Source organism: Drosophila willistoni (genome assembly GCF_018902025.1).
Source record: "Drosophila willistoni isolate 14030-0811.24 chromosome XR unlocalized genomic scaffold, UCI_dwil_1.1 Seg143, whole genome shotgun sequence".
NCBI lineage: Eukaryota > Metazoa > Arthropoda > Insecta > Diptera > Drosophilidae > Drosophila > Drosophila willistoni.
Window position 1 is genome coordinate 5,539,998 of NW_025814056.1, and position 24,180 is coordinate 5,564,177.

The 24,180-nt window shown below is 34.6% G+C and overlaps 4 protein-coding genes across 4 annotated transcripts in view; 2 read left to right on the forward strand and 2 right to left on the reverse strand.

Moving 5' to 3' along the window:
- LOC6645476 overlaps positions 1 to 7,923 on the forward strand; it is a 40,372-nt gene extending 32,449 nt beyond the window's left edge. Inside the window, exons 4-8 of the mRNA XM_002068060.4 lie at positions 5,641 to 5,785; positions 5,856 to 5,978; positions 6,044 to 6,202; positions 6,264 to 6,772; positions 6,853 to 7,923. Of these exons, the coding sequence (XP_002068096.2) occupies positions 5,641 to 5,785; positions 5,856 to 5,978; positions 6,044 to 6,202; positions 6,264 to 6,484 (648 nt within the window). The 3' untranslated portion in view covers positions 6,485 to 6,772; positions 6,853 to 7,923. The remainder of the gene's footprint in view (positions 1 to 5,640; positions 5,786 to 5,855; positions 5,979 to 6,043; positions 6,203 to 6,263; positions 6,773 to 6,852) is intronic.
- A 4,165-nt stretch (positions 7,924 to 12,088) lies between these two features.
- Positions 12,089 to 16,174, reverse strand: LOC6645478 (transient receptor potential cation channel protein painless). Its single transcript, XM_047011910.1, has 4 exons — positions 15,964 to 16,174; positions 15,279 to 15,901; positions 14,196 to 15,217; positions 12,089 to 13,350 (listed from the first exon to the last, which is right to left on the reverse strand). The coding sequence occupies exons 1-4, from the start codon at positions 16,159 to 16,161 to the stop codon at positions 12,089 to 12,091; spliced, it is 3,105 nt and encodes a 1,034-aa protein (XP_046867866.1). The 5' UTR covers positions 16,162 to 16,174.
- Positions 16,175 to 16,688: 514 nt separating this feature from the next.
- LOC6645480 (mitochondrial uncoupling protein Bmcp) lies at positions 16,689 to 19,875 on the reverse strand. Its single transcript, XM_002068064.4, has 5 exons — positions 19,558 to 19,875; positions 19,254 to 19,401; positions 18,598 to 19,014; positions 18,432 to 18,492; positions 16,689 to 17,095 (listed from the first exon to the last, which is right to left on the reverse strand). Exons 1-5 carry the CDS (start codon positions 19,622 to 19,624, stop codon positions 16,874 to 16,876), a joined length of 915 nt encoding a protein of 304 aa, XP_002068100.1. The 5' UTR covers positions 19,625 to 19,875; the 3' UTR covers positions 16,689 to 16,873.
- A 1,425-nt stretch (positions 19,876 to 21,300) lies between these two features.
- LOC6645466 (acylphosphatase-2) lies at positions 21,301 to 21,734 on the forward strand. Its single transcript, XM_002068065.3, has one exon. It carries the CDS (start codon positions 21,361 to 21,363, stop codon positions 21,658 to 21,660), a length of 300 nt encoding a protein of 99 aa, XP_002068101.1. The 5' UTR covers positions 21,301 to 21,360; the 3' UTR covers positions 21,661 to 21,734.
- The last annotated feature ends 2,446 nt before the right edge of the window (positions 21,735 to 24,180 follow it).

The window sequence follows — 24,180 nt, forward strand, 5'->3', positions numbered from 1 at the left end:
GCCAGAGCAGCGGAAAATTCCTTAATTTTATAATTTAGAGTAAAATATTTAGCTGACAGGGCAGTCAAACAACGCGCCAAATGAAAAATAGCATTTGCCATCACTGAAATCTAGCTTTAGCCGATTTTGTCACTTTTCAACACTGAAATCTCGAGTAGCTTAAGTAAATATTTACCCTTAATTAATTATTATAGATTCTGCTTCTATGGAAATTCCTAGTCAACAACTAAAACGTAAAAAGTTAAGCAAGAGTAAATGAAATTCTCTTAGACTTTTTTTTTCCTTATCATAGTCTAGCTATAGTCCTTTATAGCTTAAACTGATTAAGCAAGTTCATTTGAGAATTTCCAAAAAAATAAAATAAAATGTAAATAAACATTCAAAGCTTGCAATCTACAATCTGTAGAGTAGTTTTAGCAATTTGTGTTAATTTTGCCAATCAGTAATCAGAAATTGTTGTATCACATGAGTAAAGTTAAGGGTAATCATTGCCTAGTTGCAAGTGCCTACAGTGGATGAACTGAGGGCTGAGAGCTGGCAGGAGCAGAGGCTGGTCGTCAAATGCACCACAAATTGTGGGCCAATGATACCAGAGAGTTGCACTATCTGCTTCTTTTCTTCCCTTCTCCCACTCTCTCGCTCTCCTTTTCCCTCTGTCCCACTCTGAGTCAGCCACAACCACAGCCACCACATTATCCAGATCACGTTGATGCTTCTGACATTTTAGGTTCAATCCCTGCGGGGCTTCCGTTGAGCTAGTATAGTACTGGGATTGGGATTGGGAAGATGATGATGCTCCACACACGGACAAACATGTGAATACATGTATATATAAGTATATATAAAGTTACATGCACATACACACATACATACATACATATGTAGACGAAGGCATAATTTTGCGACATTTGCAATGATGACAGCAAGAATGTCGGTCGGTCGGTTGGGTTGGATACGTGTAGGTGGTTTGAGTGGGTTTTGGTGGGTCCAATGCGGTTGCAATGCGGCTCCAACTGCCAGTTGCCAGTTGCCTGCACTGTTTTTGCTTTTGCCTTTGCTTTGGCTGATAGCGCTGTGATTTTATCAGCAACAATTTCCATTTTTCATATGCTCTGCACTCGCCTGACTGCATTATTATTTAATGTGGGCAAGGCTTTTGCCAACGGCCAAACAGCAGAAAGAGAGAGAGAGAGAGAGAGAGTGAACGCGAAGCTGAAGCCGATACTGAGGCTGAGAGACTATGAGGTTCTTTGAGCCAAGGCAAGTGGTTGTGGTGGTGGCATAAGCATAAGCCAAATCCTTTATTTGCCAGCGCGCAAACATGCCAAAGGAAGCGACGTATGTATGTATGAGTAAAATAAACTAAGGAAAAAAATTGCTCAACTAAAAAATTAGAAAAATGCCAACAAACCGTATCTCATTCCTCTTCTCTTTTGGCAGCACTTTCTCTCTGGGGGAAACCTTGAAAATTTATGCGCGACAAAAATAAAACTAAAAACTACAACAAATTATTTTAGTCATGCCTGTCGCCTGCATGGCGGCCCAATTGTGTTACTGGGCAACTGCCAAAAACAAAAGAAACAAAAAAAACCCTTATTCCAACAATTATTCCAGTTACTTAAAGTAATTCAAATCGTTTATGTAAAGTTAAATTTTAAATATTAATTGTAAATGCATTTTAAAAGGCAATTACCCTTCATTTAATAGTAGACTTAAAGCCCTTTTCTTCACTGGACACAATCGATTCCTGGACTCTACTCGATTACCAAACTACAGATCATACATTGTCAAATAATTACTCTAGTCTCGCCGAATACTATTATAATATTTATTAAATCACAAATTTAGTTATAAGTCAACGTTTTGGTTTATTTCTTCCCTTGAAAATTTCAAGTTTTGATCAATTGAGATAAAGTTATAAAAGATTGACGAAAATGGAAATGATTTATGAATTAAATGGAAAATCGGTTGAAAATTGAAATAGTTACAGATTCTCAAAGTTCAGATTTTTCTTGAAATCTTTTAAGAAGTTTTTCAGGTTACATTTTTATTCACTCTGCCTAGTTTTTTTTCTGGTAAATTTTTAATCGATTTTAAAAAGTTATGTACCATTTAAGAGCTTTGAGATGTAGGTCAGTACTCTTGACCGCAGTAATGAGCATTTTTTAAAGGACATCTATCCCAGGTATCTATTCCGGCTAGGCATTCGTACAGAAGACCACCTTGTCTGTGTGCTTGCAGGATAACCGGCTACATACATGTTTCGCATTCAATCCAACCTCATATTCTAATGTTTGTGCTTGGCGAGAATCTTTGTAAGCATCAAGGAGGTTATGCCTTTTAGGTTGTTGTTGCGTATTGAAAAGTTTTCGATGCTTTCTCCAAATAGTTTGGGACCTTCCCAAACGTTGCGCTTCCGCTTAAATAATTCAATGAGTGGATTTTACTAGTAAATGTTTCAAACTGAAGCCTTTACAACAAAAGTTTACAATGAGGACAAATCTTTACTATACCAAGAAGGAAAAAGCATTTTTTGTTTATCCACAAAGAATATTTTTATGTGTTCAAAATTTTGTCGTCTACAAAATGTTTGTTTAGGCCTTACAGAACTTATAATATATCTGTTTTATGTGTCTTTTATTTTTGAGTTTTAATAATTTATGTTAACTTCAAGCTTTTACGAATCAATATACCCAAAAATCAATATTAACAAAATAAAAAAAAAAAAGTTATAAGGCTTATTGAGGTCTCTTTAAGTAATCTTAAATCGTTTGTACGTCTGGCTTTGTGGCTTTTGCTTTTTAAGCCATGTTTGATATGGCTAATAACGGCCTCATTGGCAGCTGTGTGCCTGTTGAATTTCTTTTTCGTTTATCTCTGTGTCGTTTTACACTCTTTGCCTTGCTCTCTCTCTCTCTCTCCGTTTTTTGTGTTTCTTGTTTATTTCATTGATTTGGCTGAACGGTTTTAATGATACTTTCACTTTTATGGCTCATACAATTCCCCTTCTTGCTTATTTACGATGCTCAAAAGGGACAAGACCATAAGCAGCATCAGCAATAGCAGTCGGGTAATCGAATCACTGCCATCCAGTGGCCTTCACTGCCCTCCATTGGCCTCCGTTGCCCTCCTCTGGCATAATAACTGTCACTTGGACTCACTGCCTCCAGCTGGGGTCTTTGCTGTGTTTCTTTTGATAATTAGTTTGCTTAAATTGGTTGAATTTGTTGCCATCGATATTGGTGTGGTGATGGTGATGATGATGATGATGGCAGACACGGAGGCGCAGCTCGTTAAAAATGTCTTAGCCGATGTCAATTATTCGGCATATTCGTCCCCTGTAAAAACAACAACAACCGAAAGGAAGAGCAGATGTTGATGTATAGCTAAAATTTAAAGTACATTAAACAATATGAATCTGATATAAAAGTCATTTTTTTACAATTTCTTTTCAATTGGCTTTAAATTATCATCATTTAGTGCACAACTTTCACCCAATTTCGAATTAGATTTCACTATGTTTTGAAAACAAATTCTAATTGTTCTTTGTGCACTTGAAACTTGATGCAAAATATGCAAGATGCAAGTCAAAGAATTTTCCAATAAGCACCTTTTCACAAGTTGTATTATAGTGTAGGAAAATTTTGTGAAGTGACTTGTTTTCCATCAACCATCCTATTCTCTTTTGTTTTTTTTCTCAGTTTTTTTGCCCTTCCAAACTTAAGAATCATTCGACCTTAAGCAGCTTTTCTCTCTCTTTCCCCATAAATATGTGTGTGTGTGTGTATGTGTTTGTGTGTGTGGGTGTGTGTGCGAGCAAAGATTTAACTTTTAGCTTAAGCCCCTCTGAAAGGGGTGCGAAGTAGCAGGCAGAAATAAATCCATGTACAGTAGTTGTAAAGAGTACTCGGAGAACTCTGTTTTGCCGGCCACAGCAAAGGCAACCAAAAAATGAAGGCCTCCTCCTCCTCTGCCACCCACGCCCACACAGCACACACTTCCCACTAAAAACTAATACAATTTTGTGTATATGTAAATATTTTTTGACAAAAGAAGTTGTCACTGCCTGCAAGCCGAAAGCTGCCAGTTGGCCGCAAAAATCCAAAATTAAAATTTTTCTGCACACATAGAGAGAGGGAGAGTGGAGAAGGAGTTAGGAGAGGGGCTAAGATGATGACAAAGTAAAAGGGGGTTGTGGGTTCGGTGTGGTGCACAAAGTTTGCATTTTTCGGGCTGCAACAAAATTAAAATATGCCACAAAGCGCGGCACGTCGAAGATGCACAGCAACCACACAGACCCACACATACACATACATGAAAGAAGCAGCCACAGCAAAGCCTACAACGATGACACGCACACAAAAAGCGGCAATGGTTACGGTTGGTGGGAGGAGGAGGAGTGGGAGTAGGAAAAGGAATGGGTGGTAAAGCTACGGGTCTGCTGCTGCTGCGGGTGCGGGTGCGGGGCTCTCGTTGATGAACCCTTAGTGGAAGTTTCAGAAGGCAATGCCAAACAACATTACAAATTTACACAAGAGATGGAGACGTGGCGCATACACGTGCCCCAAGCAGCCGAGACAGAGACATCATCATTATCATCAGTGTCATCATTTTGCAGTTTTGCTGCGGCATCAGTGATGACGTGACCAGGCAACAGGAGAGACAGGAGACGGTGGCAACTGAGATATCGATAGATATACATTTGAGTGATTGTCAATTTTCACTTCCTCCATGCCGTAGCCGTTTTTCTTGATTTCATTTCCACAAAAGTAAAGCATAACCCAAAAATGTATACTATACATTTTGTCACTGAAAAGTTTTGATTTTCACTTAAATGGAAACCTGCTAACAATAAATGACAGAACTAGGTTTGCTTAACTACCATTAAATACCATTTGTCATTTGTGTCGCAATATATTTACCATAATTATGGCCAATTAGCTACTAGCCAGTATCAGTTGAATTCAGTGCCGGATTAGCCAGATTGGCGGGCTCCGCGCTTTCAGAGCTCTACAGCAATTTTCAATTACTGAAAGGTTGATTCATTGTTCATTTATTTACCAAAATACAGTCTGAGCAAAATACAAAATTCTGAAAATTCTCAAAAACTTTTGATTTTGCCAATCTGTAAGTTTGCTAAATTCAAAGGAATTTCTAATGCTTTTAATTTGAATTCTTGAGTGTAAATCACGCTGAATATTAATTTTCTTATCAAGAGATAATAAATACCAAAGAAGAGCAAATTTTAATAATCCTGAATTTTTAAAGCTCTAATTTAGTGAAATTTTTGAGTATTTTAAAAATTTATATCTTTTTTTTTCAAGTTAGAAAAATATCTGTAAACTGCATTAAAATCTCGAGAACTAAATTTGCAAATTTGCGGCAAAAATTGTTTTTTTTTTTTCTAATCGGATCGAAATTATTTTTTTCATAAACATTAGACATATCCAATTGTTTAATGACATTTTAAAATATGCTTGAATGCAATTTTATATACAATATTTTGGTCAGGCCCCGCCCTGGCTACATAGACAGTTAACAATGACATAGAAGATTCAGATGACGTATAAATTTTGAACCCTTTACACGTAGTTGTTGGAATTTTATTTTCATTTTCAATTTTCTATCTCATTATTTCAGATTGATATCTCGTGTCGCAACACAAAGAACACCGTGAATGCTCTTTTGACCCGCACAAATTTTGTGACACTGAAATACGTGACCGATGGCTGGGGTACCGATGCGAATGGTTTCAAATTGGTGATAACATCGGTTAAGGATCCAAGTAAGTTTATTGGACAAGTCTTTTTTTTTTGAATGAAAGATATTAACCATTATCATCAATCTGTTTGTAGAGCATACTTGCAAAGATTTCACATGTGCCACACGTGAATTCTGTATACACCCCGATCTACTATGCGATGGGGTAAATCATTGTGGCGATAATTCCGATGAATCAGTTCAAAATCTATGCCAAAGTAAGTCACAAAAAAAGTCTATAAGCATGATGATGATGATGATTTATATTTATATCTGTTACCAGGTGAAACAACCAGCACAGTTTTTGGCATGGATATGACCTGGTTCGTATTGATTGTGGTCGGTGTTCTGCTTGTGCTAAGTGCTCTCATTGTGGCGATTGCTATTTGTGTGTGCCGTCGCCAAGACGAGAATACCGTCAATCAAAATCTACCAGTGCAGTGTAAGTAATATGAATAGTCAACAATTTAAAGATTTCAATACAAATTTGAATTTTCATGCAGTGCATCCTACAAATGCCGATACAAATGGATCATCGAAACATCTGCATTACCATGGCGTTGGCATTGGCACTCTGACAAGGGAGCACACACAATTGCCGCCAACGTCGGGAAACTGGCATCACCCTGCGGGACCATCCGGGTACCACCGCATTCCACACAATTACTTGAAGATGGCCACCAAAGTCCGTCCCATTTGGTGCTTGGCAAATTCCGTCAATTAGGTCAAGATCTTTCACAACAAAATTCGGCCGGTCTCAGCCAGACGAACATCGCTGTTGGCATTGGCAATCATTCGAATGCCGCCAATGCTGCTGCAGCTGTTGGTGCTGCGCAAAAGGATGAATGGTTCGTCTAAATTGGCCAACGAATGAATGAATGAATGAAAGATTTATATATGAACAACAACAACAACAAAAATGAGGAACAACAACCGACAAACATTGACTTGAGCACAATAATCTGTAATTTATTAAGTAAATTTTATGGATATTTGCAGAGCATTAAATGAAGTGAGTAAACTAAATTACTTTATTAGTAATAATAATTATAATAATAATAACATCTAAATGTCACGTTCATTGCATTGCAGGACTGTATGACTAATAAATGTGGACATCACCGCGCAGGGTGTATGATTAAGAGATCTCTGCTGGTACCCAAGCAGAATCTCGCCAAGCATTGGGCAAGAATATCTCCAAAAACCAAAATATATATATTCTTGTCGGATAACCAATGCAATTGTAAATAGTTTATAAATATATATTAAATGAAAACAAAAACAAATTCCCCACACAAATAACTAGAACCCAAAGAAGAAACAACAAATAGAAGAGACCCCTGTCCTTTACCCTTTGATCCTTTACCAAATGAACTAAATTATAGCCTGTACCCAAAGGGTTGTCTTTAAATCTTTCGCCTGGATACGGATTCTTTTCTTATTAATAATATTTTTTCCCCTCCCTCCTGTCCGCTAGGCTTTGCCCATTAAAAAATTTAAACAAACCAAAGTCAAATTTGTAAATTGGCATTGCAAATTTCATTAAGTTCAATAGACAAGGCCCTTATTTGGCTACAGGGTATTGTCTCAGAGTCGGCATGTCGGCTTACTAAAATATATAATAAATATATGTTTATTTTATTTTCTTTTCTATTTCTGATGGCATTATGTATATCTGTTGAAATTTAGTTTTGCTAGAATAATTCCTAGGAAGGCAATCATAGATCTATTGCTCTTCAATTACAATATTAACATTATTATTTTTATTTTTTGCAAAATGAATATGCATTGCGGGTTAAGAAAGAAAACGTTCTTAAAAACAAAGCTAAACTAATAAAAAGAAAAAGAAAAGAAAAAACGAGGAATGAGTAACAATCGAATTGAAAGCATTTAAATGGAAAATATAAAAAAAAAAAGATAGCAAAAAAAAACAAATTCCAAAATATGAAGTATTAAAGCTCAAGCAAAGAAATATGAAAACGATAACTGTCATTAAGTATACAAGTATATAACTTCCGATTTTTACAACAACCAATAATGATAATACAATGGACACAACAACAACAACAACAACATGAACAAGAACAACAACAAAAACAAGGGATGTACATAAAGTAGTAGACAATATTATAATGAACAAAATAAATAAAGAAAAAAAAATTACAAATACCAAAAAAAAAAAAAAAAACAAATAAAAATAAAGATAAAAAAATATACAAACAAAAAAAAAACAACAAAAAAACATAAAGAATATGAAAGAAAACATAAACAAAAGAAAAAGATGAAAAACAACAACAATTTCCATTGTCCTAAATGATAATTAGTAGATGATGATGGGAACCAACCAAAAAAAAAAAAGAAAAAAGAAACCGAAAACAAATTCTCCGATAGAAACAGACTTCACCCACTTTCTCATCATAAACTGACAACAAATTTCTGAGACATTAAGGACAATACAAAGGAAGAAGAACCTTTTTGCTTTTTGATAAGTATAATACAGCAACAACAAAAACGACAAAAATAAGAAAAAAAAACTAACTAACAAAAACCTAATATTAACAAGAAATGAAAAAATAAAACAACAAACAAACAAACCCCCAATAAAAACCTTTTTGAAAAATTAAAAGAAAGCGTAAAGTCCGCATACATTTTTCTACAATCAAACCTAAAAAAAAACAACAAAAAAAAACCAACAAAAAATCGAAAGAAATTTTTGCTACAAAATCGTATATGATAGCGATTTCTATATAACAAGCCAATTAAATTGAAATTGATAAAATCTTACAACTAAACTAAATGCTTGAAAAATGATTGTAGTACTTCCCGCCGTTAATATTTTTTTAAAAACAAAAACTACATACTAAAAATAATAACAAATTGAAATATTTCAGAATAATAATAATAATACTAACAAATATTTAATAAGCTGCTAACAATTTTGTCTTTCAATATACTTCCAATACAACAAGTTCAACTCAAATCAAGTTCATTTGCTTCAAATCTCAAAAACGAAACCGAAAACGAAACAAACTAACAACAAACCAAAACAATTTGAATACTAGAATTAATTATAATGTGTTCAGACACAGGGATCCATAAAAAAAATGCACTTTGGTTTCAATTGATTCTGAAATTTTGATATCCCCACTTGGAACGAACAATATGTTATAGTATATGGATCCCTATTTTAAACCCGTGGCAATGCGTTTAAATTCAATTTTTTCTGTTCATTTAGGGTTTCAAAAATAAAGAAAAAGAAAGAAAAAAACATATATATATATAACACGAAAATCAATTATTTTTATTTCGAATAATATCTTTGAAACAAAATGCAACATATATATAGGATATATATATATTTATCATAAATTATAGGCAATTGAATTTTTAACCAAAAAGTAAGCAAACAAAACTATAAGCAAATTGTATTAGATGTCAAATTTTAGTAAAAACAAACAAAATGATAAAACAGATTAAAAGAAAACAAAAACAGAAAAAACAAGTAAAGAAAACTTTAAAATATGTCATACAGAAAATTAAACTTAATAATTATTTCAATGATGATAATAAATTTATGCTAAACAAACAATTAATTACATTATGAATATCCACATGAAAGTAAATAATTTATGCAATACAGGAATATTGAAATACTGACAAAATTATGAGTAAATATATATGTAAATGGGTTTAGATGCAAATACAAATACAATGAATATATAACAAAATAATGATACATAAATAATAATAATAATAATAATGCAGAAATCACACAAAAAATACACAGAAAACAAAACTAAATAAAAAATGCATTTGTAATCAATGTAGTTAAAGTACATATATACATAGAAGATAATTCAAATATGATCATTCCTTGGAAAGGGGGAAAATGAGGTAAAACAATTGATAGGGGATACACTTGCCATGATAGCACCCCCCTCCCTTTACAGGAATGGGTATATATATATATATCAATTAACAATATGAATTTGGTATTGAAAGAGAAAAAAAAAAAGAAAAACCAAAATAAACAAGTGAATAAATTAATCCAATGTGGGAGTAAAGTTGAATGAATAAGTATATACGGTATGAATGTGAGCTGCTTGGTTGATTGATTCAATTTTCGAATGTATATGTTGAAATTTTCTACTTAATATTAACTATAATTACCAATACACACACACACACACAAACACACACTCACATAGATACAAACACTGACAATTAAATACTCTCTCGAAAAGACTCTACAACTTTACAACATCATCATTATTATTATTATTATTTTATGATTATTATATGTATGTGTATGTGTATGTATTTTTAGATATTAACGCATATTTCATATGGGACAGACAAGCAAGCAAACGATGATAATGAAAGAAAAGGACACACTGCCTGGATCAAGGCTTTTAAGTTATGTACAAGTTAAATTCGTAATACATAACCATTAATTATAATTATAATACAAATAATGAGTACATAATAACATAATGAAATGTCCCAAACTAAATATTCATTACAATTGGCATCAAAATGAAAAGTACTTATATAATAGGTTAATATACATATACATACATATATACTATATATATATTTATATATATATGTATGTATGTATGTATGTATGTGTGCGTAGTGCAAATGTTAGGAATCGGATTGTACTGTGTAGCATGGCTAAATTGCACTTTAGTTAATAATGCTTTAATTTAAGCATTTGCCGATACAGAAATTCTCTTTTAATTGTTCAAAAGCAAAAGCAGAATGTCCGCAATAAATGCAATTATTGTTTCAATGATTGATTGATTCATAGATTAATTAATATGTGGTGTCATTTTGTATTTATCTAACAACAACAACAATACCAACACAAAACAAAACAAAAAACCGTTTAAATAAACTCACAAACTGCTTAGCTTTGTGTTAAAAATTGCTGTTGAATTTAAATGTATTTGTACAATGATCATAAGTATATATGTATGTACATATATACATATATGTACGAATAACAAAAAATTTCAGAAACCAGAAAAATCATAAATCCAAATCAGAAACAGAATCAGACTCACAAACTCACACACACCAAACAAGAATATACAAAAATAAGAAAATAAAACAAAACATCAAAAACCGACCCAAAACCCAAAAAAAAAAAAATAAATGCAAAACGAAACTAATTATAATGAAATAAAGAATACAAAACGTTAAACATTTGTGCGCTTATCTTAATTATTTCTTGAGAATATTTCCTACGTACATATGTATATACATATATGTATAAGTAACTGGACAATCATTCTGGTTGAACACTCAAAAATCTTTCACAGTTTTTGGCCACTCATTCAACTGGTATCCCATCAAGGACGGATTCAAGCCAGCGCAGCAATAAAATAACAATATAAGTATTAGATTTCTTTTGTAATGAAAGATATGAATTTCCACTCATATTACACAGATTCCCCAAAGATAATGACTTTTGTAAAATTTTGGAAATACACTGTTCGGGAAATCTTTCTAACTGATTTCAAAAAGTTGGATCTCAATTTGATTGCAGTTTACTATATTTTAAAATGGCAGCAAATTATTTGAAACCGAAAAAAAATAATTGAAACCGATTTTTCATAAAAATCATGATGTATTCGTTATGATTTTTCACGAAAATTGTCAAAAATTTAATTTTTGTATGTCAAGTGGCATAAAACACTGAAAAAAATACAGAATCCTTGAATCCTGTTAGTGCCAGTATGAGCAGATCATCAAGAACTACTCTCTGACAAGAGAACGTTCTGTTCGTCCTTGAAATGGGTGAGTTATAAGAACATTAATGGGTTTTTTTTTTTGCGAGTTTTTGCCATGACTTTTGCATTTGACTACCCTACAAAAATTCGAGCAATATTTTTGGAAAGATATTGAAAATTCTGCAATACAGATCGATAGTCCTAGTTTTGGAGAATCCAGAAAAGTATGTCATGACAAAGTCGATTAATGTCTTGCAATGCTACGGCATAGACAAAATTATCCTTGTTTCGTTTTTTAGTTAAAAAAAAACAAAAACAATGAAGTGAAAAATAATATTAATATTTTGTGTTACCTTTGTTTAAATTAATAAATAATCCACAATGTTTTTTCATTGTTTTTGAATGATTATTAATATTTGTTTTTTTAATTTAATTTTTGATCAAATTATTTTATTCTGTGTGAAAATAATTTGAAATATAAAAAGATTAGGATCAATATTAAAGTTTATGGCAAATATACATAAATGCAACTTAGATTAGTTTTCATTCATCATGAAACTCAAATTCTCCAAAGATATTTTCAAACATATTTAGTTTTCATTCAAGATTTCGGCTCGAGTTTTGTCATTTTCGTCAGTATTTGTTATTTCTTGATGTGATGAAGATTCCTGCGTAGTGGAATTGTGTTCAATCTCTTCGATCACCATTGAGACGGTTTGCAGCTTTCGTTGAGTCTCCTTCAAGCGACGATAGTGTCTCTGAGCTAGACAATTGACAGTGGAAATTATAAAGTAGGCGATCATCAGAAGGGCGCAAATTTGAAAAACTCCAGCAATAAAATCCAAACTCGATGTGTTATTGTCATGTTGGCCATTGTTATGCATACGTTGCTTGGTCGATCTCAAGAGTTGTCTAATTGGGGCCTGAATGTGGGGACCCACCATGGGCACTTGACCCAAGCCATGGATTAGCCTGCTAACAAGATCATCACTGAAGGCCACAATGACGACTATTTGCTGAATGGTCGCCTTAATGAAAGCCTTGCCGATGAGAGTGGCTATGAAGAACTTCCAAAATGGAATCAAAAAATGGCCACAGGTTAGGCCAATCAAATCGTACAAGGGATTGGGTATACTTGCGAATAGTAATATGCCCAGAAAACCAGACCTTTGCACCGCATGGCCCATATGCAATTTGGCGCGATCCAATACATTTAAATTGCCGTTTAACCGATGCTGGGCTCGCCATTCCAGCTTTTCAATACCATCCATATACTCACCTGGAGCACGTTGCGGCCTGGCCATAAAATATGGCGGCATCTCACCCAAGGCCGTACCAATGCCCCAGAGTAAAGCCTCTGGCCATACTTTCCCTAAAATGGCCAACATACAAATGTTGGATAATTTTGCATACGGCTCGTCGGGGCAAATTTTCTCTTCCGGATACGGTGGCGATGGGAGTTCCAGAGTCCTACACTCGTAGGCCGCTAATGCCACGCTGGCGATGTGAGGTCCCAAATAAAGTAAAAACGAATGCACTCCAGTGCCAAAGCCCGCCGATGACACAACACCCAGTCCAAGCCAATACAATATGAAGCCTAAATTCCTTTTACATATCGCCATATAGACCTCATGGGGACCCGGTACAAAGAATATAAGACATCCTACAAACGCAATGGCTATAAACCATTTGTTAAGCAGTTTTACAGTGAAAATCAAAATCAATTCACAAGCCTCAACGAAGCTATACATTATGGTGATCAATGGTCGACGCCAAAGCACCAGAGATTTCCTCTCCAAACGGTCTGCATCATATATGGCAGCCAGATCCTTCTCTATTTCGGACTCAATAACTGATAATTGGGATGCCATTATCAACTTTACTATGCTTTGAATTTTATTTCCCAAATTATCAATATTCTATGACTTAATTGTAACAGCTAATGTGTAAACAAACAAAATGGTGAAATAAATTAACATTTATTGACAATTCTGGTACCAGCTATAAACCACGCAGTATATCTAATGCTCTCTGACTTGTTTTCTTATCTATTTTACATTTGAACCATTTCCTATGCAGCTCTAGAATAGGTTTCAAAATACATTGCCATGTTCTATTCTGTTTGCCATTCTGCTGAAATTGTGGACTAGCCTGTCTTAGGGGTGTCATTTCGATTGAGTTATCTCCTTCAACATCCTGGACATTATCTTTGGGTATAATCACCCTATTTTTGTCATTTGGATATATGATTATTTTGGTATCCGAATTCTGTTCAAAGATCTGATAATTATACAATAATCTTGTACGACAAATTAAACTATTGATTTCGGCATCAGCTCGTATTGTCTAAAAAAACAAAAAAATGTTTGCATTATTATTAAAATCATAAAAACAAATATAAGTATATAGTATTTACCTGAGAGTCCCCAACGGATATGCCAGTAAGTAAATTCAGTATAATTAGTGTTGTGAAGATGACAAAGAGTAAAAAGAATAAATAGCTCAATAAGCCTTGAAAATTAATATCGCTGGCATTAAATTCACCTGTGGCCATAACCAAAGTCTTAATCATGGCATTGACAGGATTAGAGAAAGTATGATATGAATTTTGCTTTTCATTTGTTGTTTTTGTTTCTGTTTCCGTTTCTGTTGTTGGCGTACCAAATAAAATGTAAAAACAAAAGCCAAAACCTATAAAATATATTGAATAAAACAATAAAATCTTGATATAATTTTTGGATGTCTCGCGTAGCATTAATATATGTGTAGATATTGAGTTTTGATATGGCAATGCGCCCAACAAATGCGAGAAACAAAGGATTGTTATGAATATGGCATAGGCGGTACAAGTTCGCTGATTCTCTACATTTGAAATGTGGATACTGATATAGGATAGTACAATCAAAACAATATTAAGTAAAGAATAAAGAATGCAGCGCCAAAGCCAAATGCCAAATGTAAAACAGCGTTTTTGACTAAGTCTAATGCACAATGTTACAATCTCACAGAATGTGAGGTAAACTAAACAAATATATATCACCCACAATGTCCAGATGGACTCATTTTGCGGTTCAGAAAATCTAAAATATGCATGAATGAAAAATGAAACAGTGAAGATTGTATGCATTATCAAATGAAAGTAAAAAAATCCACAATACAAACTCCATTTGAATAGTATGAAACTTGTGATTAAGGGATGCTTTAGCAAGGAACGTAAATGCTTTGTCTCTGCCATGTAATCAATGGCAGATAAATCCAAATTCTTAAAATCCATTATTATCTCGAAACTTCTATCGGCTCTTGACTTGCTTCTCGTTGTTATACATTGATTAAAATACATTTCTAACCACACAGCGTCAATATCCGCCAAAGGCATCTCTTTAAATTCATTTATGGCCCCCAAATGAGCACCTTTGGCCAACAAGGAATGCACAGCGTCAGCATGGCGATATTGAGCAGCATAGTGCAATGGAGTATGACCACTTTCATCCGTTTCGTTAATATCAACGTGTTTGCTTTGGACTAGAAGGTGAAAGCATTTCCAATAATCGCAGTATTCATTTACCGGCAGCTCATCCAATCTGCCCATCAAATTTATTAACATAAGCTTGTCCGAGGGCCATTTCAGTTCCTGATGATTTAGCAGTTTTTCCAGAGTATGCCAATTGCCATGTATCAAACTCAACTCGATGAGTGTCAGTTTTTTATCTCCAGCAAATCTGTTTAAACAAAATGATTCATAAATTTTTAATACATATAGATTTAGATATCATTGCGAACCCTTTATTTATATTCAAGTTGTTACGGGCTCTCAATAACTCATCAAATGACTGAAGTCGTCCACGTGTAATGCATTCTTTCAAGAGATTTAGGATATCATTATCGTCACCATTATAATGCGCTGACATGGCTATAAAATTATTTTCATTGCCATATCTAAGCGCGTTGAACAATTGATCGTAAGTTATGTCCCAGGTTCTATTTTTTGAGTGCGGTTCTGGTAATATCAAATTGGGATACTGCTCCCTTAATAATTGACGTAATTGACCATTTCGAAAACGATCCAGGTCCAAAGTTTTTTCTTTCAAAAATCGATTAATCAATCGTTTCTTTTTAATGTCGTCTAAATCACTTTTCATTACTATATAGTGCAGAGGGGTTATATCATTCTTATCGGGTATATTGGGTGAAGCTCCACGACATAGAAGTTCAAAAATGGCTATATCTAAGTCATTCACATTATCGTTTGTTAACCTTTTTGCCAATGCATTAAGTGGAGTCAATCCTGCATACTCATGATCTAGTTGTAAGTTAGTATTGCAATTAAGAAGTGCAAGGATATTAGCACTACACGCCGAATCCGCTGCATAATTGATGGCTGCTTTCTGTAAACCTTCATTAACCTATATATAATTATTAGAATTGTTCGGAAACTATATTACTTATAATTTTTTTCTATACTTACGTAATCCGCTGTACATCCATTTCTTAGGCAGGCTTCGATAAATTCTCTGCTATTGGGTCTTTGGAGACACATCTCGTAGATGCATATACCATTTTCATCATATTTTTGAGCTCTGGCACCATTTCTCAATGCAGTTTCAAATCGTTGAAAATTATTCAGCGTCAGAGAATATTTAAGTGTCTCCTCAGGGTCCGACATACTCTTTTGAGTACTTAAATCAAACTAACAAAGAACAAGGCACAGATTGCGTTTAGTCACATCTTGTCGTTTCGTTATCAACACCGACTGCTATTAATCATGCATTGCATATACATACGTATAAGTATGTTATAAAAAATTTGCTAATGATAAGCCCATTGGCTTTGCCTCTCTGAGTAATCTTTAGTAAAATGCATTTGTATTGAGATTTCCAACAATTTATTATTAAGCTTTTTGCACACTATCACTAAATGCATTTTTTTACAAAATAAATGTTGATGTATTTTGTATTTTTAATACGACCGTTTTAAATCTAAATTAAATGATTTTATAAAGGAAATGCAAGCATAAGACTTTCCCCCTTCCCATAAGCCAGGCAATCGAAGAAAAAAACTAATAATAATAATATTAAAAAAAAAAAAAAACAACAACAAAGGAAAAGTAGAGACACAATTCGATATATCAATCTAGAAATACTATTAATGCGCCGGCTACATAAATCGCTGTCCCTTGTTTTAACTACTGTCTAATTTTTTTTTAAGGCAAACTGGCGACTTGGACGAACTGAAAATCTTTTCAGTTAGCGCCCAACAATTGTTCAATTAATGTATTTAAATATATGTATGTATATAGCTCACACGGTTGGGCCTGTAATGGGCCCTTTTTGGTTTCGGATACCTGATAATTATTTGTATGGTGATTACAGCCGATGTTAGTATTTCTTAAGTTGTTCATATGTGATGAAGAATATTATGTTCCAGGGCCCCATGCGCACCCATGTGGGTATGAAGCCCTTGTAGAGGGCGAATAACCCTTCGTTGCGTATCGTCTGTACCGCACAGTCTAAGCTGCCGCTATAAAGCTTGGGTGTGGCCGATGCGGTCGCCAGGCCATTCATGGTCAGATTCACATGACGCTGGTTCATCAGGCGGGTCTAGGTTAAACAGAGGCAAATACAAAGTTATTGTTAAAATTCAGTTTTTCCATCTAGTTTTAAAGTAAAATCAGATATATTTTAGCATGATTGCAAATTGCCCTATTACTTTTTTATTTCAAGGATCGTAGTTTGAATAGTTATCTTATTTGTTTATGAATGAGTAAAAGTGTAGTAACCGCATAGAATTAAATGTAATTATATTTAAAATTTGTTCAATTCAGACAAGTTAAAGATCAGTCGATACAAAAGCTTTGTATAGTCATGAATATTTATTCCTTATCTTAGTAATATTAAGGGGATATGGCAAAACTTTGATAGAAACTTGATTTGCCGACAAGGGTCTAAAATTATTTAGTTGCTCACTTCTTTCCTAAGTTCATCGTTTAATGCAAACAAATTCTACATCAGTTAGTGCCTCTCTATTTAATAAAAGCAATATAGATTGCCAAGTATCTCAAATTGATTTGGATGATGTTTTTCTTTTACATTAATAACACAGGCCGACATGATTTTTGGTGACGTTAACCTGAGAGGTGTTTTTAACTACTTCGGGTACGCTGATTCTGACTGCATACTCAGTTTTTGTTCATCACGTCCAGATTTTGTGAAATTAGGGGATCTAGGGTTGGAAAATAGGCACCCAAAAGTATACTATATAAAGTTAAAAATTGTTTTTCTACATTTTTAACGAATTGTAGAATTTCTCGTTGAAGAAAAATAGCTGTTGTTTGCCAACATTACTTATAAACAATTTTTTAGATGCATAAAATTACAATGATTCTTTAAAATGAACAAGTTGCAAATTCTTTGAATCCCTATAGCATACTTTTTGGTTCGAATTTTACTCATTTTGTGTAAATTGCATTTAAATCATTCCTAATATATTAATAGGTTAAAATAATAACGTTTTGAGTATAATAACTTGTTTATATTATACTAGAAAATATTGAAAATGAGGCCATTTTGAATAACTCCAACGCATTTTTTTCGAAATCCTGACGTGATGGGCAAAAACTAATTACAGGGCCGTGATCAGCACACCCAAATTACTATAAAAGACCTATTGAACTTAGAACACTTTTTCATGACCTCGAAAATGTCGGCCTGTGTAATGAATATACATTAAATAAACAAAGATTGTTTAATCATCTATTTTTTCATATTGGGATCTCCAACTATTTAAGGCAGAGTGTTGAACAAGTAAGCATCGAAACGAGTGACAAAATTATAATAGGTATTGAGACTTTAAAGGCTGTCTAACCATTCAAAATACTGTGCAATAATTTCATCATATTGTTGGACTATTGCTACTACATTTCAGCAGCATACTCACCCGTATAACATCGATGGGTGTTGAGGCAATGGCACTGCCCAAACTGGCGATAAAACTCGATCTGTCAGTGGTTGGAATGACAAAAGATTAGATAATTTCTATGTCTCACATAATATATACAAACATATGCATATATAGCCATGATAGTCAGAAAGAGAGAACTTACATAAAATGATTTGCCACATGATCGCCAAAAGCGCTCATTAGTTGCAATTTACAGAAATCATAGACGGGCAGCTCGACGGATGCAATAACAACGGCACGCTGGGCAGTTGGCCCCACACCTCTCCACAATCCGCGTACACCCTCATACTTGTAAATCTCACTGAAACAACCGATGAGTCCCATTTGTTGAGTACCCTTCCCATGGACCTGCATGCGAACTTTAAGCACATCTGTGGGATTGGCTATAGCCGATGAGATAGCACCAGCTGCTGCGGCACAAAGTATATTGCTCCATACACGCTCGCTGCCATCATCGTGGATGAGTAATCCTCGTTCATTTGCCAATTTCTTGAGGGTGTAGTAGGTGCCGAATTTAATGGTGCCATAGGTCGCTTGACGGAGCACTGCTGGCCAAATTCTAAAAAAGAAATTCATATATTTAATATCAAAGTTTAAAAGGGGAAATTCGTGCATCTTATCGGTGGAGCGAGCGGGAGCAAAGTTTAAAGCTGACGCAGAAGACGCTTTATCAATCGATGTCGTCGACATCCCACACACACATTATGCTGGACATGCGACTTGCACGTTTTATGATAAGCAAATCAAATGATGCTACCATGCTATGGCTTCATCCCATTCATCCATACAGATACTTACCCAGAATACAGGGCTCGTAATCCTTCCTCCTTTGAGATCTTTACAAAGGCATCTGTCATGCCGCGGTAGCGCAATTGCGAAAATGTTTGATCAATCTTTTGACCTTGAATTTGGAGGCGCGTCTTTGTTGTGTCAATCGGAAAAGTGCCTGGACAAATAATAAGTAAATATGGTCATTATATGTATGTATATTATTCACACATGTGTATGTGTATTTACATACATATACATATATACATATGTATACTAAATTGTTTATAATGATTCAAGAGATAAGCGATCTTCTCTCTCTCTATATATTTACCAAATTCCGCTGTTATAGATGCCACGCCTCCATACACAAATGGGCGCCAGTCCTTCACTTCAGCCATGGCAGCCGGCTAGATTTTGGAAAACTTTTGTCACAATACTTATAACCTGCACCTGTTGATTATTGCTTGCCCCTGAAAACTTTCAAGTTTTTTTGTGTTACGTCTTCAAAGAGGCCTTCGTCTTAAATCCGTTCACAAATTGAAATTCTCATTGGGGTGGCGTTTGGGCGAAATATGTTTTCTTTTAATAATATTGCCAGTTTACCAGTAAAGCTAGCGGTGGGGTAGAGGGGAACTAATGCATGCTTTCCATAACAGACTCGCAAATGAGATAACAGGCGCAAAAATGAGCACAACAATACAATCAAAATCGAAATCGGTCCTAGTGTTGGCTAATGCTGCCGTTAAGCACAGCTGTTCAATCACCTGTTGTATCTGACGGTTACATTGAATTAACTTTTTAAATTTAAATTTAAAGATTTAGAAAAAAACACCATACTTTTAAGCCAGAAAATTAATTTAACCTATAACAATTGATTAATTTTTTATTATTTTCACTTCTTACTTTCAAGCTGCACAACTATTTATGAAAAATACTGTTATATACTCATGTGTATGAATGTATTACATGTAAACTTTGTACTATGTAATAACTATTTGGGCAAAAGGCAAACAACAAAATACATTGTTGCTTTAAAGACAGCAAGAAAGAAAGAAAAAAAACAGAAAAAAAGTGGATCAAAATACTGCGCGTCGAAGAAATGCAAATTTAAAATACAAAAAAAAAAAAAAACAACTCACACAATAACAAAATCGAATCGAAAACAAAAATCTGGGAATTCCTACTGATGGTCGTGCTCCATCTCCATCTCGATCATCATCATCATCTCCACATGCAAGTTCTCTCTGCTGTATATATTCATGTTTTTGTTGTATTTTGTTTTGTTGACAAATTCGCCTTAATTAAATCTTGATTTTTGCAAACGATTTTAGTTTTTGTTGTTGTTGTTTTTGGTTGCTTTTTTTCTCTTCCCCTATAGTTTTAAAGTCACGTCACTCATTTGAAATTCAAGCATAGACCGGATCGTGAAAGTTGAGGCGTCATTGTGGCGGCAATGCCAATGGCTCCAGACAGCCGCCATATTGTGAATTTTTTGGACCAGTTCGCATTTGTTTAACTCCCAGAGAGCTTGGGTTTACCCCCAACACCAGCAACAACAACAACAACAAGAAACAAACGGAAAACAAAATAAGACAAACAAATCTCTATAGAAAGAATTTAGCCAAAAATTAATTTATTATCAACATCCTATTGTTTGAATAGATGTTAAAATGTCTAAAATGTAATTTAATTATCCATTATTTTACAGTTAAATTTTAAGTTAATTACCAAACGGACATTCCTTTTGTCGCATCTCCGTCCAATGGCAATGCTAAGTGATTTTGGCCAATGAAGCAAAAAGCGTATCGAAAAGCGTGGGCAAATGGACCACGATCGTCAAGCAATCAGCTACTGTGAGCTAAATAAATTAGCAAATTAACTCCACTGATGGATTTTTAAACAAATATATGTAGATATAAAAATTTAGATATGTTTATGACCGCAGAAATAGGATTTTTGACACCACTAACATCGATCTCTATCACAATCAGTGGGGATGTGGATGGTTGTTTTTTCTTTGGGCAAGGTCAAGGAAATTTCAATCGAGTCGATAGTTCAAATCGTTTACTGTCTTACATATCTGTACATATGTATATGTATTTATTTTTGTTTATTGTTTTCAAATTTTATTGTTATGGCTAACGCTAGACAATTGTATGGCTGCAATTTTGAGATCTTTGGCAAAGTGCAGGGTGTTTCCTTTCGCAAATACACAGAGAAGCAATCAAAGCAGCTGGGCATACGCGGTTGGGTTATGAACACCAAGCATGGCACTGTACAGGGCGAACTGGAGGGCACTGGCGAGCAACTGCAACAGATGAAGAGCTGGCTACAGACCAAGGGCAGTCCCGAGTCACACATCGAGAAGACATCGTTCAGTGACCTGCGTCAGATCTCAAAATATCATTTCGATAACTTTAGTATACGTGAATAGAGTCTGAGTTTTTTTCCTTTCCTTCTTTCTATGTATCTTGAATAGCTCTTCAATAAATGTGTGAATATTAAATAGCAAAACGCGTGTGCCAAACACGAACTTGGCATAGTTATGATGAGGCTCACTCTCGTACTACTTGGAGACCTCATTGTATGTACTTTTTGGGTTAGTCACCGAATCACCAGACAAGCCAGTTGATTCGACTATGCGGAAATTCCCCGAAATCGTTTATCTCTCTGTTTGGACAATTTTAATTTAATCAAATGCATACATACATATGTAAAATTAGATTTTTTTTTATGGTCAATGTCTTTTTGTTTGAATATTTAGATAATGATGTTGCTATTTGAATATCGGCGGTTTGTATTTTTTAGTGACAATTTCTCTATCCTCTTGTTGCCCTTTGCCATGATTTTTTAGTTGGTAAGCGTTTGCGATAGCCGGTAATGTCTAGGGGAAGTAATTGAAATCAGGAAATCCAACCGTTACGTAACCGAAATAACCAAATCAATCGATCAATCAAATAAAATAATGCAAAAATCAGTTCAAATTCAATTCACAATTAAGAGAATGAACAAAATGCCAGTCTATTGCTTTCACTGTTCACTTTTATATCAAGAAAAACAACAAGAACACAAAAAATTCCTTTAAATAGAGACATAAAGAACAGATTATTCCAGTTGCCAAATCAATCAATAGGAAGCTCATTTTAGGTATTCCCCAGAATCGTAAATCGTTAAACGAAATGGGAATTGGCCCATTCGAATAGAGGGGGGCGTAGGGATGGGAAAAACAAAAAGAGAAAGAAATTTCTTTAATGGCAAACTCGTTGCAGACTTTTATTAATCAATTTGTGGCAAATTTGCATATTTAACACATCGAAAATGTTTAGATGGTAAAATGGTAAAGGCAAAAAACAAAAACAAAATCCCCCCAAAGAAACATCAAATCCGCATAGAAGGCGTCGAAATCAAAGTGTACTGGCGCCAAAGAAATTGCCAACAATCGATCAAGCATCGAATTTGACTAGTTTTTTGATTTCTCATACGATCGATCTCCTCGGCCATGTGCTAATCGTTGGCTCCAAGATTTTATTACACGTTGCTAGAGCTACCGCCAAAATATCCCAAAAAATACCGGTCTAATGTCTATGAAACGAAATCTACTTATTCGCCCCCTTCTGCCCCCTGCTCCATCACTCCATCGACCAATGAAATGGAAATTATGCAGGAATTTTCGACCAATATCTCGCGATATCGTCTCCAACGTCGTCGCCATCATAAACTTTATGAAATTGACAGTTTTTCAATATTGAATGACAAAAACTAATATCATAAATTCAATTTTTAGTGGCTCTTAAATAACGCGTTTATGCTTTTTCATTCTTTAGACCCAAGTCTAGGACTTTGCAATCAATCCCAGTTCCAAAAAAAAAAAAAAATGGATTAATTCGATAGTTAAACAAAGTATTAATCAAGGATTCAATAAGAGAATGCTTTCAGGGCTCTATAAATTGTCATTCCAATGGCAAAAAAGGATCGATTTAAAATGAAATTTTTTAATAACAAGTTTCCTTTTGTCCATCATCACATCACATGTCTAATTGGTGGGCGGGGGGAGGGAGATGTCCCTAGCAATTAATCAATAATACATTTTTCAATTAATTGCTCGTTTATTGGTCCAAAAGGCAAAGGAATTAATTGTCTTGGCTACTGTATAGAATTAATTACTAATTATGCGTCATGTCAAAACAGAAAATCGAAATGCGAAAAACTGAAAACAACAAAAAACAAACAAATCAAAAACAAAAAAATACCAACTAAAACCTATAAATATTTATCAATTTATAGACTTACATTGTTCACGGCACGTAGACCAAAATAATTGTTAAATATTGCCAACTTTGAGATACCCTTTAGGCAATGTAAAGTCATAAGGTCACAAGGTGTTCCCTCGTGCAATTTGTCGGCTTGCATATACCCTTTCCTTTTAAATTATTATACTGGGTATTAAAGTGAGCATCGCATCGTATAAACAATAAATCAAGCATAAATCGGTTAAGAAACGAATGGAATTTTTAGCCTAGCCATAGAGTCCCCCCTTCTTCCTTCCCTTGTGTCTCTGACTCTTTTTTTTTCTTGTGATAAACAAAAATGTTTTGAGCTGGGGGCCTAAACCAAGTTCAAGTTGGAGTCGCTCTGGCAATTCAAGTCAAGACGGGGCGGGGGCGCTGGCGGGCGGGGGGATAATTAATAAATTCCAGCGTGCGCCTCAGACAGAGGGCAGCAGCAGCAGCAGCAAACACAAACAAATTGACGTCACACGATTGCCATTTAGCACCAGAACCCTACCCCCTACCCGCAAAACCCCAAACACCAGCCAACAAGCCACATTTCATCCAACCCTTTAACCCTTCTAGCCCAACTCAATCAAAGTTGAAAACGGAGTCGAATACAGTTGGAGTCAGAGAGTCAGAGTCAGAGTCAGATTCAGATTCCGATTCAGAGTCGGAGCCAGAGC

Excerpts from the sequence above, each read along its gene's own strand:
- LOC6645478 (XM_047011910.1), bottom strand. The coding sequence starts at position 16,161 with ATGTCGGACCCTGAGGAGACACTTAAATATTCTCTGACGCTGAATAAT. Across the intron at positions 15,902-15,963 it reads ATGGATGTACAGCGGATTAC|GTTAATGAAGGTTTACAGAA; the intron begins GTAAGTATAGAA and ends AATTATATATAG. Across the intron at positions 15,218-15,278 it reads AACTTGAATATAAATAAAGG|ATTTGCTGGAGATAAAAAAC; the intron begins GTTCGCAATGAT and ends TTGTTTAAACAG.
- LOC6645466 (XM_002068065.3), top strand. The coding sequence starts at position 21,361 with ATGGCTAACGCTAGACAATTGTATGGCTGCAATTTTGAGATCTTTGGC.
- LOC6645480 (XM_002068064.4), bottom strand. The coding sequence starts at position 19,624 with ATGGCTGAAGTGAAGGACTGGCGCCCATTTGTGTATGGAGGCGTGGCA. Across the intron at positions 19,402-19,557 it reads ATCTATAACAGCGGAATTTG|GCACTTTTCCGATTGACACA; the intron begins GTAAATATATAG and ends TTATTTGTCCAG. Across the intron at positions 18,493-18,597 it reads CATGTGGCAAATCATTTTAT|ATCGAGTTTTATCGCCAGTT; the intron begins GTAAGTTCTCTC and ends AACCACTGACAG.